Raw genomic sequence first — 15,180 nt, forward strand, 5'->3', positions numbered from 1 at the left:
AAAGCACTGTATTTTTTTTTCCCCCAGGAAAAGACATTATTTGCAGCATATGTGCAAAGAAAAATCTTTTGATCTACCTCAATACTAATGCAAATTCTTCCTGCACCTAACAGATATGGTGGCACAAAAAGGGACCATACAAGTAAATGATGAGCATCCATCTGCTTAAAAGCAAAGGCCAAAACTTAATGTCTTTCAAATTAGGAAGGCGAGGAATTTAAATAAGAAATAGGCTTTGAATTTTGCATTAAGTATTCAGAGAGAGATTTAGTTGGAGTAGAACCTGTCTGTTGTGGTCCCATGGCTGCAGCCCAGCTATTTGCAAAGCCTGGTGTTATTCACCATGAGCACAGGCTGCCTTTACAGGGGCAGAAATGTGCTTGTGTTCACCATACAATGGAAATCCTCAGCATTTTACTTTTCAGGTGTCTTCTACTTGCCACCATTCCTTAATGTTTTAGATTGGGAAAGTGTAGAATTCAAACCAACTTCTGCCTTGAAAGCCCACACAGGCTAATAGGGCACAGCAGTTCTTGCTGAGATCACCCTTCTCTTAATCATACTCTCTATATCCACCTGCCTTTACCACCAGGTGCAACACATTCCTACTGCTGCAGCAGCACAGACCACATTGGCAGCTGCAGTCATCCCATAGCAGTTCCAGCAATGGAGCTACAGGTGTTTCATCTAAGTTTATTATGGTATAGAAACAAGACAAATCCAAGATAGAACTAAGCCACCTTTAAGCTGAGCAAGACCATCTCAACAAGAGTCTGCAGTTAATTAAGTGATGCTGTTTGTTACTGCAACTAGAGAGAAGAGTTTGTTACTAGAGAGGAAGAACAAACTCACTTTGTTCATCAGTTCAAGGGGCTGCAATGCTTTGTGCTTGCGGTGCTGTGGTCATCATCCTGCTCACCTCTCCCAGCCCTCCTCTGGACCACCTGCAGAAACTTCAGGTTGCCAATGGAAAGAAATCACGCTGTCCATTACCCAGCAGAGAGAAGGAAGGAATGGAAGTTGTAAAAAGGAATTCACACTGTGCCAGCATCACAGGCTTTTTTTTATGCTGAGTGAGGGTTTGTGGTAATTTCAGGGCTGATACCAGCTGTGCTTCATAGCAAGATCTGGCAAATAATTCTCCATCCAAGCCCACATGGCTGATTATGTGTGATCAGAGCATTGCATCGCTGTGACCATGGGATGAAAAATACAGGGTTGGGAAAGCTTCCCTGTCCCTTAGAAGTTACAAGCAGCAGAGGGGGGAATGCTCAACATAAAACTGACGTTAATGGGAAGATTGTATAGATCAGTCTATATTGTGTTTAATGAAAACAGCCACAAGCATTAAGCACTTAGGTGTAAATTAGATTAACAGGAAACAATTCCATTTAATAAACAAACACACACAAGAAAGTCAAGATTTTGCAGTGGATATATTGAAATACGGGAGATCCACTAAGATCCATTATTTCCTACAAGCATTTCCACCCGTCATTTCCCAATGTAATATGTAAAAGAAAGAAAGAAAGCTCCAAACAGCCTCCCTGCCACCCTCGGGGGGGGCACAAAGGCAGGGCAGGGAAAAACCCGCAGCTCTCACTGAATAGAGCAGGACCAGGAGTCCAATCTCGTTTCATTGATCCTAGGAGCAAACCTCAGCAACAAGAACAGCCGGCGGCTCCGCAGCTCTGCTTCCTTCCCAGGACCGTATCCCCTCTCCGAACACATCGTAACCTCTTCCCAAACTCTCACCCGCAGTGCTGCAGTCAGCCTGCAAGGAGCTGCTTCTCTCTGACCCTTTCCATCCTCTGCCTCAATCTCAGCCCGTGTTGGTACCCAAACAGCCCGTGTAACAACCCGGCCGGGACCGCGACTTCCCCAGGGTCGGACGGTTCGTGTTTTGCATGGATTTATCGCTGAGGTTATTAGCAAGTAGCGGCTTTGGTTTTAAACGTGATTTGATTTCAAAGCGTGATTATAAAGTTAGTCAAGAGCGGGGAAGACAGAGGAGGGTTTGAGATTAGGATGTTATCCCTTTGGTCAGCCTAAATCAGCGTCGCCCCGACCCTACCAAGGAGATTAGGGCTCTGGGTGCAGCGGGACACACAGAACTGCCCGGCGTCCAACAACACACCCGGGCCGTGCTGGGGCTGACAGCAGCTCACCCAGCACCCATTGCTCGACTTACAACAGGGCGGTGTGAGCACCCAAAGGACAAAGCTGCCTTTGCGTGTACACACCCCGAAATTCCCTCTGCCTTTTTGCTTTGCGTTCTTGCCCCATCCGAGTATCTTTATACGCCTTTCTCATGGCCACCAGCGTCTTCATTAGAGACGAACAAACGGTTCTTTGCACCAGGAACCGCTCACAAATGTACAGAAAGTGATTTTTTTCCTCTCTCTTTTTGCATTCAGATGCAATTTGGTAAATGATTCCTTTTATTCCCCCCCCTCGGGTGGAGCTCCTGCATCGTTCTAAGCGTGACGGAGGTGAGCGGCACCGCGGTGTAAATAGGAATGAAAACGGCCATCCTGAATTATTTCTAAATCCGAGGCAAAAGACACCGAGCTGTTTTGCGTACCGATGGCTGAGTGTTGTATTTTCCCCCCTCCTTTATTATTTTACACGTAAAAAACACACAGGGAAATCCACGGTAAGGAAGGAGGCACGCAGGTGCCAGCCGTCTATATTCCATGGATTAATCAGAGGACCCGCACGTCCTCTGATCCAAAATACACCAGAAAACCGAGTCTACTTCTCGTTAAGATATAAAAGATTAGAAACTAAGAAGTAAAGAGAGAATCTCCGCTCCGGGGCAGCCCCAGCCCTGCCCGACACACGAGTAGCCCCCACTGTGCCCCGGTGCAGCTCATCCTAGGGAATATTAAAGAATAAATCTTTGGTTACCTGGGAATTAAACCCGTTTCCTGGGGAAGGCGAAGTAGGCGCTGATGGCGGCTGCAACGAGGAGCTCAGAGGCTGTTGCAGGAAGAGAGGAAACGGGAGCGAAGCTGCGAGTGGGTTTTGTGCAAGGAAAAAACCCGCAGGTGTCAAACCTGGAGCTGAGGAGGAATCGCAGCTGCAAACAGTCGGAGCTGTTCGCTCCGGGCAGCCCTGCGGGATGGGGTTATTCCAGCAGCTCCCCTTCCCCAGATGGGAATCAGCTGAACGATACACCCCCTACCCCCTTCGGCCGCTCTCAGTACAGCCTTATCCCTGGCAGCTCAGTAACCACACCACGCAGCCACGGAACACCTTTATTTAAAACCGAGGGGACTTTGGGGAATGGAGAAAAGTCCGATGTTTCAAAGGGAAAGGGGGGAACTTACAGCAAACTGCTCGTCGGTTGGTTCGCTTTTATTTTTTGGCTCTTCCCCCGCTGGATTTCCAAGCAAAGTTCAGGCTTGGGGTGACGCCGGGATGAAGCCAAAGGGGCGATAAGATCCCGGAGGTTTTATTCCCCTCCGTACCGACCCCAAACCTCGGCACCCCGGCAGCACACGGGGCTGGGGCAGGGCTCCTAAAGGCGATGTGGGGCAGCCAGGATATCCCCCTCCTCCAGGATGTCCACCTCGTCCTCGGGGTCCTGCAGCAGGAAGGGGCCGGGGGGGCCTTTTCGGGGCTCGGTTGCAGCCGGCTCGGGGAGCTCAGGCTCGGGGGAGCTCTGCTCACGGTTCTCCTCGTGTTTAGGATCGTCCTGGCTTTTCCTCAGCTGTTTTTTGTGTTTCATCCGCCGGTTCTGAAACCAGGTTTTCACCTGGGGGAGAACACGAGGAGAAAATAATAAGAATAGTCATGTAAAAAGGAAGAAAGAAAAATATATAGCAAAGAGAAGGGAGGCTGCACGGAGCCCTACGGCCCCGTACCTGCGTCTCGGAGAGGCTGAGCGCCGTGGCCAACTCAACCCGCTCTGGCGTAGAGAGATAACGCTGGATCTCGAAACGCTTCTCCAAACCGGAGAGCTGAGAGTCGGAGAAGACGGTGCGGGCTTTGCGGCGGCGGCAATGCTTCCCGGGCAGCTCGGCGTGAGCGTGATGCGGGAACAGCGCCGGTACCGGCACTCCTGCGGGGACACACGGCGGGGACCCGGGCATTGAGTGGCCTTTCCCCATGCCTTTACCCCCCCTGGATATATATATGGGTTGGTTTTGGGTGTTTTTTATTTTCTCGTTTATTTCGTTTTCGAAGTCGTTTCATTTCTTTTTATTATTATCCATTATTTTAATTTTTTTTAAAATTCCTTTTCGCTTCGTTTTTATTTTGCTTTGTTTCTGTTTTATTCTCTCCTATTTTATTTTTTTTTCTCTGAAAGCCCCCCATCTCAGCCCGTCCCATCGGATGGAAAGGGAGCGATCAACCTCCGAGCAAATAAATCCAACGAATTGCACCTAGAAAAAACGGGGGAGACGGGAGAAAAGCCGACGGGGGTGAGGGAAGGGGAGAGCGGCCACAAGGGTAGAAACTTCGGCCTTCAGAAGAGAAACTTTGGAGGAAGCGGCTCTGGGAAGGGTTCGGGGGGACGGACGGGAGCGGAGAGTCTTCCCCCGTCCCGAAAGGATCCGGCACGGCCCCGGCACTGCTGGTCGAAGTGGAAAAGCGAAGCTCGGTCCCATTCCAGAACCATAATGTTCTCGGTTCAAATATAAAAACCAGTTCAAAACGAAATAAACGGGCAGAGGGGGAGAGGGAAACCGTGGGGTCTCTGGGCTCAAGATCCCCGCTGATGAAGAAGCCGAGGGCTCGGCAAGGCAGGGAATGCAGCCCCAAAGCACAAACCCGCAGAGCCCCGCACTTACCCGAGGTGGTGAGGAAATAGGGGTGGTGATGGTGGTGCTCCGGTTTGTGCAGGGCCGGGTGCGGGTGTGGAGCCAGCAGCGTCGGGGCGGGCATCAGGGGGTACCCATAGTCCAAGAGAGGGACACGGGAGGCCAAGGAGCCGGCGAAGTGCTCGGGGGGCATCTCCCGCAGGGGCTTGGGCTTGTGCAGCAGGATGTCCTCGATGAAGAAGGAGGTGGGTCGGGGAGCGGGGACAGGGTGAACCGGAGAGGTGAAGTTGAGGTTCATCTCGGATGGCCCCGCTTCGGATTGAGGGGAACGGAGAGAACGGGGATGGGGGCTGGAGGAGAAAGTGCGGCCGGCTGAGCGTCCCGAGCGAGGAGATGGAAAGGGAAATAAGAGGAACGATAAACAAGAGTGATGATAAATAATAATAATAAAGCAATATGAACGGTAAGAAGGGTCATAAAAAAACGATTCCCCCAGGCACAAGGGATAACGGGGAGAGCCGGGGGACGCGAAGCTGCGGGATGCGCGGGGCGATGCGCGGCTTTGAGGAGCGCTCCGAGAGCCAATGGCGAACGGGAGGGAGGGGACGCGGAGCCGCTCCGCTTCCGCGCAGCTTCCCCCACCCTCAGCCCCTTCCCCAGCTCGGGGCCGGGAGCCGCTTCCGAAAGATTTTGGTTTTGTTCTCCGTTTGTCTTTAAACGCCAAAACTTGGGGGTGGGGGGGGAAAGAAAAAACGAGTTGCGCTTTCCCGACCTGTGCCCTTCTCCGCTCCTAACCGGTCCCCACTGCTGTTCTACTTCTTACCCCAGCGGGTTTTGTTCCCATCCATTCCCCACTCCGTGTTCTGCCAACATAACCCCCCTCTCCTCCCCCTCCGGTCTTTCCTCTGTGTTTTTTTTTTTCCCCCCCCTAATCTGTAACATTCATTTCCCCGGAGTCAATTTGCTAAAATGAGGGTGATACACCACATCATAGCCGAGATAATTTCGCTTCGCATCTCAGAAAATTGCTCTAATTATTGATGTTAAACTCGGGGAAATTAAAAGAAGGCACTTCTCCTTCATCTCCTGATTTTAAGCTCTAATTTGTTGAAATCGAGTTGTCATCACAATTCCAATCACTACCGTTAATAGTAAAAGTGTTCTAATAGAGCCAGAATTCGCGCAACCCATGCTATTAGATAATTAAGAAAGATGTTAGAAAGGCAAGTGCTAATCCTTGGGCACACGGACAGCGTTTCCATCTGATCCAGCAGGTAGAACAAATTAATTACCAGAATCAATTAGTCCTAAAAGTACAGTTCTCCAGGAAGTGTAAGCCACGTCTTCCATATGGATGAGCTGGTAAATGGTAAATAGATGAGGGAAAGGGATAAAAAAAAAAAATAAAAAAGCCTTTAAAAGAATAGAAAAGGCGATGCTCGGGTGTCAAAGAGGCTGCAAAGCGGAGCGCCCGACTTCTCTCTGCGGCCGCAGGGTGGAAGTGAGCGGGTGCGGAGCTGTGAGCAAGGACGGCACTGCGGGGGTGCGGGCAGCCCCCGGCCCCGACCCGCTTCTTTCCTTATGGAAACAGCGCTTAGAGTGCCGTGGAAGCAGTTAAAATAGGGATGGATCTCGGTGATCTTAAAGGTCCCTTCCAACCCAAAGCATTCTGTGATTCTATATGGACGCAGCATCGGTTGGGGCTGCCAGAGGGTCTGTGTGCTGCCTGTTACACCTATAGGTGTATCCTATAACTATATACTATACACTATATAGGTGTATCCTATAGCTGCTTTTCTGTCTGTGCAGGCAGGTAATGCATGAACCAATCGCACACACATTGTGCTATGTGGGCACTGCCAGTGCATGGGAAGGCACAGTGCTCTCATCACACATTTGTGAGCTATCTGTGCACGTTTATATGCATATACATCACACAGAATCACAGAATGACCCGGGTTGGAAGGGACCTCAAGGATCATGTAGTTACATACACGTATATATAGGAACCTGCAGCAGTGCCAGGAGGGGGCTGAGCTGGAGGCTGCGCTCCTCCCACCACGGAGCTGCCAGGGGGAAAAATAAAACCAAAACTGTGTTGCAGCATCCCTTCCATTGCTCATCCCCACATCAGGCCCGGCTTTCAGCTGGAGAGTTGAAAATAGAACCGGCTGACAACTTTCTCCAAGGAGCAAATGAGTAAGGAAACAAATTATTATCAGGAAGGAAAGGGCCACATGGCCAAGTTGTTGGTGCAGGGAGGGCAGCCAGGGGTGGGTAAGCTGCTTGCCTGCCCATTTCATCAGCTGGGATTGCTTATCTGCAATGGCTGGGGATTAAAGGTGTGGTACTTGGGCCAGATTTGGTCTCAGATTTAGCCTCTCTATAGGGCTAACTCCAAAACCAAAAGCAGAAGCAGCAACGCTCTGTCTGTGGGAAAGCTCCCCCAGAGAAGGGAACCTCTCTGCACTGCACCATCCAGGATTTTCACATTAATTCTTCTGTGTCTTTCTATGCCAGATTCATGCCTTTCTAATAGTGACATACACATACCCCCCCCACCACACACACACACCCCGCAGTATACGTATACAAACAGACGTGATTCAATACGTTGTACTCAAGGGCTGTGCCTGCACAAATGGCAGTTGCCATTATTTGAGCTCTTAAGATCATTTGAAGGCGCTGTGGGGAAAATTTTGCATAGGAAACACACATTTATTTGGCCTATGGGGTCATTTGGAAGGTTGGTGTAGCAGCGCCGACATTAGCTTTATTTTGGTAGGTTGCATTAGGGATAAATTTGGTGCAGCTTAAAAATACACACACTTACCTTCCTGATGCTCTTGAAGAGGCAGCGCAGCTTGGGAGCCCAGCCTTTTCATGCCTTTCAAGACAAATCCACTCAAAAAGGAAAGGTTAAATTAAAAACAGACAGCCTTGATATGCTCAAAACGGGCTCAAACGGGAGCTCAGTTTGAGCAGCCACAGACACAACATGCAGAGGGCTTTGAACACAGAGCGAGGCTTAATGGAGGATGTTCTGTGAGCTGTGCTGCAGGCAGAGCCTCCCCACCCTGAGGGCAAAGCTCAGGCCTTGGGACAATGTGGCTGCAACCACACAGAGCCCACCTTCATCCCATCCTGCAGCTCTCCAAACCAACATCATGGTAATTCCAGGGCTGCAGCTCTAGGAAAGCAACACAGGGTGTTATTGAGGGTACCCAGAACTGTGGGGACGAGAAGGGAAATGACACCACTTGTGGGCAGAAATTGTTTTAGACAGTTGTGATTTCCACACACAGCTCCCAGACCCAAATATTCATGCATGGTCTCAGCAATTCTGTTCCTAAATCCAGTTTTGCCTTTGTGCTGAAAACCCGCCTCGTCTGATAGTCCTGATTAATTCCTCAATGCACAGCACTTGCATAAAGAGAAGGAAAACATCAACACTGACAGATGAGATCTGAACGCCTGGCCCAAAACTGTGGCTCTTACTAAGAGCTTGAATCTGTGCAATCTGTTCAGTGATCTCAAACTCGGATGCAGCTTCAGCTGCGTATCTGAGACTGTTCTTTTCTTCTTTTTGTTGTTTTTTTGTTCCCCCCTTTCTCTTTTCCTTTTAAGGATCAGAAATTGGGAGGGAGGTCGGATGTTTCCCTGGGACCTGCTCTCAATTAGTGTTCTCTCCATTGGGTTACACAGTAATTCTCCCTCGTCGTGTGGCCAACCCATGGGCATCCCTCACTCCCTCGAGACCAAGGTGATTATTTCATCCAACACCATCTGTCCTTTGGGATCTCAGCTAATCCTTTGCTCTCAAAAAAGAAGTCCATTCTCGATGCTGTTGCCTTTAGCACATTCATGCTCATTCGTTTTCTTTCATTCCAGCTGTGTAACAATCATGGGCACAACGCAACGTTTTCATTCACTCTTTTGCACTGACAATTCAGAACCTCCCCTTGTTTCTCTCATTTCGTGGCATATGAACTGTGCGCATCCTTGCTTTTACCCTAATCCTCCTTTTCCCTTTCTTCCCCATTCAACCTTTATTTTACTCCCTTTGTATTCCTACTGTTCTTCGTGTTTTCTTTCCTACCATTATTTGCCAGACTGTTGCTCCAAGTTCCTCACAAAAACCCTTTGAGTTTTCCTACTCAAAGGAGCAGTTTAAAGATGCAGTCCTGAGCCTGATGCCAGGTTGGTATAAGCCAGGAGTCACAATGAGAAACAGCACACAGAGCAAAACGATGCAAACACTCGCATTCTTTCCATTTCCACTCCTTGATTTCCAACTGCAAAGCGTCTCCTTCTGAAGTCTTACAAATAAGCAGCACACAAACGATGCACCTTGAGGTCAGATGAAGCTATTGGGTCACCCAGCCTGTTACACACCTCCCGAATCACACACACCAGGGTCTCCTCACCAAACACCACCCCAACAGCTGGTGGGATAAAGAAACCAGTTGTCTAACTCTTAAAACAACGCTTGATCCATCCTGATCTGCAGACAGCAAACACTTGCATGGAAACAGAGTGAACAAGCAATTTTCTTTCTTCTCTACATGCAAGCCTCTCCACTCCTATGCCTTTATATCCTGCCTAGCTCCATTGAAAATCTACACACAGCACTAAGCTTTCATAGCCTTCACTTACAAGATCCAGCTCTTCCAAGCAGCAGACCTTACAGATCACGTAGGACAAGTCTCAGCGTAACAGCTTTGTTTTTCCTGCTGGTTGAACAAAATGCAGACAAAAGCCACATCCTTCACCCCCCCTCCCTTTCACACTGTGTGTGTAACCTGCACAGCCACAGTCACAAACCCACTCTGCTCCAGCGGATCATTTCATTAAGAGAAAAGAAATCGTTTTGCTTTGCAAGATAATTAAACCTTTTCCTTTCATGTTTGCTCCGACCAGATTGCAAAACTAGTTGGACCTAGTTTACAAAAAAGATAACCTTTTTGATGTGCGGAGGAAGAGATTGGTTCCATTACTTGCATTAGTCAGAGCTGTCTGTGCTGTGGCCTTCAGAATAAAGGGAGAAATGTACTTTAGAGAGATCTGAGTAACACACTTTACTCAAAACATTTTTGTATTATATTGCTTCTTGACTGTTTCAGCTTACTCTGTATCTGTGCACTTTATTTTAAGCACTCCAGAAGTGGATGACAGGTCTGGGGTAGAAAAGATAGAATCCAGCCAGTGTCCTGCAAATGCATTTTCAAATAATGCTTTAAAACTGAAAATCACATTGGAAATGGCATTTTCTGCATTTCCAAGGATGAAGTCTTCAAATGGCAATGGATGGAATATAACATTGCCTGACGTTAAAAACGCTTTCCATGTTTGCCAACGTTATTTTCAGCTGGAAATACTAAAATGCTCCTGATCACCTGGAACAAGAATTGATGCAGATGGGTGTCCTGTAATACACGACTAATAGTTAAGAGTTGCACCATATTTCGACGCTTCAAAAATGCATCCTATTTATTTAGTTAGGCAATATTAGATTCAGCTCAGCTCTTCCTCATTCTGGTATTTTAGTATGATTTCCTTCTAAAAGGAATGAATTGCACGTCCCCATCTATGTCTCCTCTCTCAGTCTACTGCAGTAACGTTTTAATAGCTGGGTTCAGTCAGAACAGTTGGACAATCAGCTGCCCTCAACTCAGACTTGTCCAATATGTCTCAAAACCAGGTAGTAGAATGGAGGAGAACAGCACTGCTAGCACTGCATGGGCTTCATTCCCTAACCCAAAGGACAGCACTGACCTCAGGGTCTCCTGAATGCTGATAGCATTGGAGCATCATCCTCCATCAGCCCTTAAAGCACACAGGTACTCCTATAGTACATAAGTACATACATAAGGAGTATAGTACTCCTTATGTACCTATAGGACATATTTAACCAGGCCCCAGGATCAGTTTTGCTTCTTGCACATGGGCTAAAGAATCCCATAGATGGGCTGAACATATAACTCATGGAAAACTGCACAAACTTAGAACCGTGCTACGATTGCTCACATACATGATGCACAAGTTTGATTTGCTCCATCCATCAGCCTACAGCCGCCTTGGCGAACTAGTTCACCATTTGTTATAATAGAAGGAAAATTAAACCTTAACGCCCAACAGGTCAGGAGCCAGAAGCTTGAATGGAGAAAAACAGCAACTTACACAAAACACCCTCAAAACTAAGGGGGCATTTCAGAAGGTTATAAGCTCGTATGTCCTTCTAACGGGGTCCCAAATAAGAGGTGTGTGTGTGTGTGCACTCCTGTGTGTGCATCTCTGTGCTTTTCCGTCCAACTGAGATCAGTACTTGAGGTTCAAAATAAGTACAAAAAGGAGAATTTTCCAGTTTGTATCCTCTGGCAAATGCAATTTCCCTCCCAACACACATTAAATTCATTTAGCCTAGTGCATTTTTAATAGACATTATTCATCTATTACCTTAATGAGCTTGTGGTGAAAGCATATTGCCTCCCAATTTTAACAAAAGCAGTCTAATATTGCTGCAGCTTTTTCCCCTTTTGCCTTCTAAGGCAGCAGCACGGAGAGGGGAAGAAAAAAAGCTATAGAAACGGATAAGGTTTTTATTCTGTGTCACAACACTACATTAAGAATAAAACCTTCCACTTAAACACTTAAATGAAAACATCGAGAAACTAATTTACCATTTGTAACCACATGATTTAAGTAGGAGCAGCTTTAATTTTCTTCCCATTTTCCTCATATTCAATGTGAGCCCACATTAGATTTCACTGGCTCAAATCACAACACTTAAAGCCACTTTCATTTTCTTTTTGATTAAATAATTGAAATTCCTGTCACTGCCTGCACTTTACTAGCACACAAATTTTATGTGTAAAGATAAATACTCTTTCTTTCTCCCTTCTCTGCCTGTAGGATTTTTGTTCCCTCCTCCTCGGTTTAATCTTAAAAGCAGGCGAGGTTTACTTTATTGATGGTTCCATAAAATGGATCAGTACTCCATTCACCTATTTCATGGAATTACACCGCTCCCATTAAGTGATTGTTTGGAGAAATTATGGAAAGCCATCTTCTCTAATTTAGCTGCCGTCGTCTTGAGGTTATATTGCCATCCAAGCCGAAAAGGACAGGAGGCCGAGCTACCCATGTGCCTCCTCTCCTGTGTGCATCCATTGATGGCAGGAGCCTTGATTTTTATTGAAGTATTTTGTTTCAATTAGGGTAACAAGTTTAATTCATGCTCCCTAATCAGCCAGCGAGGCTTGGAGGGATCTCCGGCTCTTGGCTCTGCTGTTGGGTGGCCACAGCAAAGCTGGCTTCTTCCCTTTGATTTTCACCTCCATTGGTGGTGAGGAACCTCTGGGCCATCCCTTGATGGGCACTTTGGCCCAGATCTGAGCTGTGATAGATCCTGTTGGGCCACAGCCTTGGGTGCCGTTGTTGCTCTGGCTCCAAATGCAGCTCAGTGCAGGAGATTCAATGCATGGTGATGTGTATTGCCTGGAGGTCAGCAAAGTGAACTTGGAGAGATCGGAGGCCCACGAACATCAAGAACGAGATTGCCTCTGCAGATGGAGAAGTCAGATTAAGTCAAGCCAAAAACTGTTCAGTGCTAGGACCCAAATTGTGTTCCAGCCTTGCAAACAGCATTGCATGAAGACAGGCTGGCAGCCAACTGCAGAGCTCATCTCACCACCTCCCTGTCCCTGACAGCTCTGACTGCCACCTGACTTCTGGTCCCCTCTCCCATAGCAATAATGATTTACAGGTGCTCTATAACCTGGCAGCAATGCCAGCCCAGTAAGGAGTTTTTCACACTTAAATGCACTCCTGTTTTCTTAGAAGGAAAAGCCAGAATACTCTTACAATTCCTATGGAAGAGCAATATCCATCTTCTGACCTCATCCCCCCACCAAAGAGCCAGCAACTATGACTTTTGTATGAAGTTCTATGAGGAAAGATTGGTGAGCATCCAAGAGCAGCCAGGCTTTCCAGCTGTACCTGCTGAGCTCCTGGGACTGCTGCCTCTCATTCCCAACCCTGCCATGCTTTTCTCTTTTCACCTACACATCAACCCCTCTCCAAACTATTTAGAAGCCTTTCTGATGCCCTTGGCTGTGCATTTTCAAATAAATATTTGCAAATATATATTTCTTATTTATTTCCCAAGGAAAATTTGCCACCTGCATTTGCAAGCAGGTTAGGTCCAAAAGTTAGAGGCCTCTCTGTGAACAAGGTCAGCCCCAGCTTTTAATTCTGAAAGGAGAACCAAGAAACAGAAGAAAAACATCTTTGTTATCACCCCTCCTTTTCCTTCCAACTATTCACCCTAGAGGACATTGTTGCCGTATAATAACTGGCCATGTCAGAATCAATTAGGCAACTCATAATAAAGCAGATGCTGCTATTGTGAGGATGATGCAGTGAAAGTATGGGGATAGGAAGGTCCTCAGCGCAGCCCAGGCTAAGCAGATATGATGCTAATTGAATTCTTGCTGGCAATTTTTCACCCCTAAGTGAACAAGAAAGAGAGGAATCTTCGAGTCTCATCTGTTTAGCTTGTGAACAGGGAAACGTTTTCAAGCCAGTAAATGAGCAACCTAATCCACAGAGATGCCAGCAGGGAGGGGTTTCTTTCACAGCAGCACCACCCCAAAACCCTGCTATGCTGAAAGTGAGCCGTGCCCCTTCACCAACCAGCAGCAGTAGTCAGAGGGCTGGTTATTTTGTTTAAGCTGAAGGAAACTGAGTTGTACTGTGTTTTTTTGCTTGGTTAGAGGCTGCAGATGCCCAGGGAGGGATGCCCAGAGCTTCAGGGGCCAGCTGGTAAGTGGAGCCTTCCCAACCCAAAGGTGAGGGCTCCTCAGTGTTAGTGTGGACTGAAACCTATGGTTAAACCTGCTGGGTGCTGTTGTTTTTTTGGCTAACATCCTTGCCTTTTAATGCTCCTGACACAAAAGGAGTGATTTCTCCACCTCATAGTTATCAATGAGCAATTAAGCCTCTTCTAGTAACTCTATGCTGAGGAGGCCTTTTAAATTAAAATATTTTCTATATGATTTTGTTAGCTGCTAAATGAAGATAGGGAAAAACAGGCTAATTACAGCTACCCTAATTAAGCTCCTACAATAACCCATAATTACACCGTATTTATCACCTTTGTGTCAGACTCCTTAACCTGTTGTGGTTTGTAATCATCATGTCTGCATCGGGGGCTACAAGCTGACATCTCTCTGGCCTGGCCAGATTATTCATTGAAAGTATGGAAACAAACTCTCTATTTGTGAAACTGTAATTAGGGTAATTTATGAGGCTGCCCTATTAGCGGCAAAGCCAGGTTAGGGAGTTGGGCTGGGAGTTAGTCAGCACACAAAGTGACTCTAAGTGTACTTTAATAAAGAGACAGTGCAAAATTAACTAACTCCTGAGCAGTGCCAACAAATGGGCTTTGAGGAGGCAGTGTAGGATCAGATCCAGCACTGAGGCTGACCCATGTCTGAAGCAGCCACACACAGAGCTCCTCCTGCCTCAGTTTCCCCACCTACCTGGTAGTGCTCTGGGACTGAGGCATTGCTCACAGCAGCCCCTGCTGTCTGCTCTGAGCCCACAGCAACCAACACAGCCCACCCGGAGGGAAGGAAAAGCTCAGCTTACAGCTGCTCCAGGTTTCCTCTTGCATCCCTTCATCCTTGGGCTGGGATTGAGCATCATGGGTCAGGGAGGGCGCACCCAAGAAAACCACAAAGCCATTGGCATCTTCCAAAGGAGCTGGATGGGGTGAGCTGGACATGGGCTCAGCATCTCATCTCACAGCAGGGCTGGTGCCACTTCTCCAACTTTTCCCTTCTGCTTACAGCCTGCCCTGCCTCAAAGCACCGTCACCAATGCACACACAGTGAGTGTGTGTGCCCTGCAGCTGATAACCCGACCTTTCAGCTCCCTTGCTGTGACAAGAGAACAGCAAACAGAGAAGCAGCTCCTTATGCACACACCGGCACAGAAGGGATGCGGTGTGCAGGGCAGAGCCGGGCTGGGCTCCCTCTTGTGGCCCTGCAACGAAAGGTACAGCTCCGGAGTGACTCCACTTCTCATCCCAAGTTCAGCCCCAAGACAGAGCCTTATTCCCTTGGGTGAGGCTCCTTTGCTGCCTCAAACTTCCCAGCGAGGTGGGCTGCGATCTCTTCATCCCTTATCCTGACATTTCTCTTCCTCCTGGGTAATTTCTATGCTCTTTCAGCCTTATTTATGTCACCGAGCTGCGGAGACTTCTATAGACGCCAACCAATGCCGCAGTGTTTATGGGTGGTGAAGTTCATCATAAGGAAATGAAACAGCCCCCCAAAACAGAAGGGCATAATCTCTGCACTGAACAACACTGCCATTGTGGAGGTACCCAGAAGAAAAAATGTGTTAA

At 47.7% G+C, this 15,180-nt stretch overlaps 1 protein-coding gene across 5 annotated transcripts; it reads right to left on the minus strand.

Moving 5' to 3' along the window:
• Positions 1–3,246: 3,246 nt before the first annotated feature.
• On the minus strand, positions 3,247–7,800 carry BSX (brain specific homeobox). 5 transcript variants are annotated; one of them, XM_085526120.1, is made up of 4 exons: positions 7,603–7,800; positions 4,800–5,141; positions 3,870–4,066; positions 3,247–3,760 (listed from the first exon to the last, which is right to left on the minus strand). In XM_085526120.1, exons 1-4 carry the CDS (start codon positions 7,652–7,654, stop codon positions 3,524–3,526), a joined length of 828 nt encoding a protein of 275 aa, XP_085382246.1. In that variant the 5' UTR covers positions 7,655–7,800; the 3' UTR covers positions 3,247–3,523. The 5 variants fall into 5 exon arrangements, with proteins under 5 accessions (XP_085382246.1, XP_032304952.2, XP_032304953.2 ...); XM_032449061.2 differs by lacking the exon at positions 7,603–7,800 and adding an exon at positions 6,062–6,341; XM_032449062.2 differs by lacking the exon at positions 7,603–7,800 and adding an exon at positions 5,593–5,643.
• Between the last annotated feature and the right edge of the window lie 7,380 nt (positions 7,801–15,180).

Source organism: Coturnix japonica, chromosome 34 (assembly GCF_054131305.1).
Source record: "Coturnix japonica strain WE chromosome 34, WE-NBRP24, whole genome shotgun sequence".
Classification (NCBI taxonomy): Eukaryota; Metazoa; Chordata; class Aves; order Galliformes; family Phasianidae; genus Coturnix; species Coturnix japonica.

Bases quoted from the DNA above. Each gene is read 5' to 3' on its own strand.
- BSX (XM_032449061.2), bottom strand. From the start codon at position 6,119: ATGGAAGACGTGGCTTACACTTCCTGGAGAACTGTACTTTTAGGACTA. The intron at 5,142-6,061 runs GTAATTAATTTG...CGGGACGCTCAG, and splicing joins TTTAGGACTAATTGATTCTG to CCGGCCGCACTTTCTCCTCC. The intron at 4,067-4,799 runs GTAAGTGCGGGG...GTGTCCCCGCAG, and splicing joins CTATTTCCTCACCACCTCGG to GAGTGCCGGTACCGGCGCTG.